The 5,543-nt window shown below is 37.4% G+C and overlaps 1 protein-coding gene across 2 annotated transcripts; it reads right to left on the bottom strand.

Annotated features, from left to right (window-relative positions):
• Window positions 1-636: 636 nt before the first annotated feature.
• On the bottom strand, window positions 637-2,082 carry LOC142499318 (gamma-crystallin-3-like). Of its 2 annotated transcripts, XM_075608487.1 has the most exons (3): window positions 1,949-2,082; window positions 1,440-1,682; window positions 637-969 (listed from the first exon to the last, which is right to left on the bottom strand). In XM_075608487.1, the coding sequence occupies exons 1-3, from the start codon at window positions 1,955-1,957 to the stop codon at window positions 694-696; spliced, it is 528 nt and encodes a 175-aa protein (XP_075464602.1). In that variant the 5' UTR covers window positions 1,958-2,082; the 3' UTR covers window positions 637-693. The 2 variants fall into 2 exon arrangements, with proteins under 2 accessions (XP_075464602.1, XP_075464601.1); XM_075608486.1 differs by lacking the exon at window positions 1,949-2,082 and having other exon boundaries at window positions 1,440-1,697.
• Between the last annotated feature and the right edge of the window lie 3,461 nt (window positions 2,083-5,543).

Genomic DNA, 5,543 nt, shown 5'->3' with positions numbered 1-5,543 from the left:
TGGGTCAATATGAATAGATGTGTTTTCTGTTTGTTCCCCTTAAGATAATAATCATATTAATATTATTGTAGCAAACTGAAGCACATACTTTATTCATTGCAGGAATAGAATACATTCAGAATGAAAAAAAGACAATGACTACTAGATTGGGAGTGTTTTGTGTTTTTTTTTTTAAATGGATATAGGTTGTTGCTATTTTGAATTAGATACACATCATTTCTGGGATGAACATCCTGGAACATTTAAATATATATTTTTTTTTCCCTTTTTTTGATAGATATTCTTTTAGAGATAAAGATTTGAATATGTTTCTCATAGTATATTCCGATTTACATGTGGTGAAACGTCATTAGGAAATAAAGTGATTCAATGGGCAACTCTTTTATTCCAGTGTAATGATGCTTTGCATGTCATCTGGAGAATCAATGCTCTCATTCTAAATATCCATAAAAAGAGCTTGTGCTGCAGACATGGAGACACTTTCCATACTACATTGAAACCCATTATCTCACTGCTGCATGGTTAGTTTTTTTTATACCCTATGCAGATAATACACCCAAATTAACCCTTTTTTCTGAAATATTTGCTATTATGTATAATGTTATAGTGATAAACTTAAAACACAGAAAACAAACATAGATTTGTCAATTTTATTGTATGTTATGGAGAAAATTATGTATTCATTCAAGAAGTTTAATACAGATACTGGACTTGTCTAAAGGAGCCAATTCTGGAGTTCATGGCGCCCCAGTCATTGAATCTCCTGTACTCGCCAGGTCTCAGGTAGTACTGACGTCCCTTGTAGTTGGGCTCCTCGTAGAAGATCCAGTGACCATCAAGAACATTACAGGAGTGGATATCATTGTAACGGAATTGCTCATAGACATGGGGGCAATCTTCAGTGAACTCCATCATCTGACCTTTGAAGTCTTCTTTCTCATAGATCCTCATTCTAAATGGGCCACGATGCTTTGAAAAACAAACAAAATACACTTAAAATAAGCCAAAGAACTGTTAGATGTAAAAAAATGTTTAAAATATTTGCATGGAATCAAAAATCTAGCCAAAAGTAGCAGATATATACAATTTAAAAATATACAATTTACCCTTAAAGCAAGTCTTTTTTACGGTGAATAATTAAGATAAATTCCAAATGACTAATGGTCACATTTTACCCTAAAATATTGATCCTATGTTGAATTCACCTAAATTTACCATGTCAAATTGGAACCAATGCTAATTATAATAATATGAGCCCTAGAATTGTAATAATGATCACGTTTTTATATCATTGTTGATTTTATATTGTTAGATGTCAACTTGTAACTGACATGACATGGAAAAATGTCAAAATATTTAGGAGGAAAAGGGGCAAATATTGCATCAATTACTAATTCTGTGAAGAAAACAGAAAATTATCTGACTTGTATAATACATACTTGTGGGGTTAAGTGACAGGATCTGATGGAGTCATTGAATCCCATCCATTGCTGGAAATCAGGGTATTCTCCCCTCCTAAGGTAGTACTGGTGTCCCTTGTAGTTGGGGTGTTCATAGAGTATCCAGTTTCCATTTTCCACTCGAATCGAGTTGCATCGATTGAAATATGAGGACATATCTGAGCAGTCAGAGCTGCACTCATAGGAGCGGCCCTGGAAGTTCCTGTCCTCATAAAAGGTGATCTGTTGAGAAAACATGATATTTTTAAAAATTTAAAAAAAAAAAACACATTACTCAATTTCACTCCTTCTCAAACTAACTATATCTATTCTAGAATCTATTTTTATAGCTGCAGTCTTTGATACTTCCAGTGGCTGCCAAAGTCAAGACTTGGTAAATTGCAGGTCAAATTAAAACTCAATCAATTAGGCTTAACAAAACGACAGTACAGTACTGTATATGACAAAGAAGCAATCTTTGGATCATCTGCTCCCAAATGCATTTTTACCTTAACCATTTTGGCTGGAGTGGTGATGCGATAGCTCGATGCTGTTTAAGGCAAGAAGAGAAGCCCTTTTATACACCCGCTACTGCTGATGTCTGCATACATTGAATGCAATGCTGACCTGTTTCTGTCTGGTATGAAAATGTATAGCTCTTTTGTTCTTTATTGTTGGTGAGACTGTTCTGTATTCATATGCTGCTATTGTTTATGTTTGCTTACTGGAAGCCTCCTGGTATACAGTAGTGTTACCTTTCTACTAAGAGAAGAGAAAACAGAGGTAAAACAAAATCAGCCCAATGTCATTTTATTTATTTCCAATTGATACATTCTATTTTGTTTTTGCCTTAATTTAGTTTTCCTGTTTTTCCACCACTTGTTTTTTTCCCCTAAAAGTTATTCTTCAGCTCTTTTTGTGATTGCTTTTTTAGTCCAAAATCCAAATATGCATGATTATTAAAATTATTAGTAATTCATATTGCTATCTATATCATTATTGGTGAACATGTTAACTTTACATTGTGTAGCATGTTTCCTTTCTAGAATGGAGTAATTTATCATTGACATTACATTATATTTGAAAATAAGAAAAAATACGACGCGTTCTTCTCATTTCATATACAATAGCAAAATCCTTCAATTTTGTTGTGTTTTATATATAAATATTAATAAGCTAAATATACCCTGGTAGTTTTCTATTAAGCTATCTTTCTCTGCAATTCCTAAATTGATGCATGAAGGGCAGACGACACCCCTTTTTAAATGTAGTGTGTGACATTGTTCCTACATATAATACAACATATTTCAATGTAAATCAGATTACCACAGAGTTTCCATAGACTTAAATGGCAATATTTCCCAACATACGGTATCACATCAGAGAGACAATGAAGTCTGCAATAATCTGTAACATATAACCACCAAGACCAGTCTAGGACACTTGGCTGTGCCTGTTTTGCTGCGACAAAATCGCCGCCGGCGTTTAGCAGCCACTCACGTGGCTGTAGGGACATCTCTCTGCCAGACGCTTTGCCACCAAGGTAAGCTCCTAACTTTACGCCTTACCTTAAACCCCCCTAATATTAACCCCCTAATAATAATGCAACCCATACCCTTAAAACCTTAACCCCTTACCCAAATCCCTTACCCTAAAACTCCTTACCCTAAGCCCTTAACCTAAAATTCATCCTAAATCCTTACCCTATATCCTTATCCTAAACCCTAATCCTAAAACCCTTATCCTAAACCCCTTACTCTAATTCTCTGCCATAAAAACCTTAACCCCTCACCCTATTCTCCTTCAGAAAGGACTTTTAGAGCCTGAAATGCGTGGGAGGTTTTTTCCTGTTGTGTTATGTTTGTTTTTTTGTTTTTTATGTAGTTTAATAAACTTTTTTAACTTTTTCATCCTACTGGTGAGTTTATGGTGCTTATTTCTGGGACTCTGCTGTTTCGTGCCAATCCCTCTTTTGTTCACACCCTCACCCTATTCCCCTAAGCTAAAAGCCTAGCACCTTACTCTAAACCCATATTCTCAACCTTTACCATAACATCTGAAACCTTTTAAATTAACTTACCTTATTGGTACATTACAAATTAACACCAATAATAATAATAATGCTTATGAATTGGTTAGCAACAGACTGAGAGGTACTTGGGATTTTAGAGGTAGTGATCCATTTGTAATTGATTAGCCTACTGCAGTATGGGATAAAAAAATCCCAGGCTGGAATAGCTTCTCCTGCCAAAATGACACATACATGCCCTAGCCTTTAAATTATGAGTAACAGTACAGGACTGGGAGCTTTCAAAAGAACTATTCATCCCAAGGGCAGTACAAAGGACTCGGGGGCATCCGTTAAGGTTGGAGGAAAGGAGATTTCACCAGCAACAAAGGAAAGGGTTCTTTACAGTAAGGGCAGTTAAAATGTGGAATTCATTACCCATGGAGACTGTGATGGCAGATACAATAGATTTGTTCAAAAAAAGTTTGGACATCTTTTTAGAATGGAAAGGTATATAGGGATATACCAAATAAGTAAACATGGGAAGAGTGTTAATCCAGGGAATAATCCGATTGCCAATTATTGGAGTCAAGAACGAATTTATTTTTCCCTTTATGAGATATCATTGGATGATATGACACTGACACAAAGTAATTTGATCATTTTTATTATTCTACAGCTATATCGGCCATATTTGTAAAGGATCTCGGAGCCGTTGCCGTTGGCTCTTCTGTATTCCACGCAGTATTCATTTTGCATTCCCGCTTTCATCCCGCATTCACGCCGCCCGGCTGATCCGCGGTTGGTCTGTTTAATTTAATGGTTTCGGATTTAATTGGGTGCGATTCTTCACGTATCCGCCAGGTGACAGAAATTCATGAATTGTAATGTGTACAGTACTTGCGCTACTGTGTCGACTTGCAGGTGTTTTAAAAAACACATAAAAACCATGTCTGCCACAGTGGTCCATTGTGAATTGACCTTGAAGAAGTTACAGTATCTTTTTTAGGCGTTTCATAATAAAAAATGTTAAAAACTCAATGCTCTGTGTCTTTTTTTTACATTCTTTCTCCTGCACAATTGCTGACTGGACACAATGAGTACACCACTGTATAAAAGACCTGACTGTACATATGCATTTTTAATTTGTTCTGCAATTAATGCTGCAGCAGATAACATGGCGACAGTTACTGAAATGTTTGAATATTTCACTTCGAACTATGATTTTTACAAATTTTCACCTGACGGTCATGTGTGGAAGCGTGCGATTAGAAAAAAGTTAAGTAGCGATCCGTGTTTTTTTCGTATTGACCCTGCACGCAGAAATAGAAGAGACATTTGGTGTGTTATATCAGATTTTTCCATTGCGTTTGAGCATGAAACTTCAAAAGGAGAAAGTCCGGGTTGAATCCATATAAAATTCGTCAATCCGAATCCAGCAATGCAACAGCGCAGCCAAGAGCGCCTGCACCGGCGCCTGCACCGTCTTACAATAACGGTCCGAATGTCAGTGAAAACCTGGTGAACGGCAATCCTTGCTATCTGTCCCCGCCAGAATACCTGAAAAACTTCCAGCAAGCTTGCATGTACCAAAAAGATTTCCAGTTTCATCAGCTGTCAACTACAGGTGTAGCAGGCCCGCTGTCACCTGTCAACTACGTGTATAATGAAGACTATGGGACTGACAGTGGCTCATCACCACACGTTTGGCAAAGTCTATGTAGCCCTCTTTCCCTCTGACTTAGACGGGTCAACTGGTGCTGGCTTTACCTGCTGGCTCACAGAGATCTGAGCCTCCGCTACTGGGAGCCTGGGGCAACAATATAATAACTGGCAGTGCCTCCACTTGCTCAGGATCCCCAATGTGTGAGATTCCCAAGAACAAGAACCATTACTCGCAAATATATTGTTAACCTTTACTGCATAGAACACACACAAACACATCAATAACCTTATTATACCAGTGGCCCTTGCCACGCTTCAATGTGCAGTAATATCCCACCACTGTGTATATCCCACACCATGTCCAATGTAACCGACCAGTCCCTTGGTCACTTAACCCTTGAGTGTCCCCAAGGAACCCACCCTCAAGGCGG

The sequence above is a fragment of the Ascaphus truei genome, chromosome 7 (assembly GCF_040206685.1).
Source record: "Ascaphus truei isolate aAscTru1 chromosome 7, aAscTru1.hap1, whole genome shotgun sequence".
Lineage (NCBI taxonomy): Eukaryota > Metazoa > Chordata > Amphibia > Anura > Ascaphidae > Ascaphus > Ascaphus truei.
Note: the sequence above shows the minus strand (reverse complement) of the source record. Positions and strands in the feature narration are given on the sequence as shown.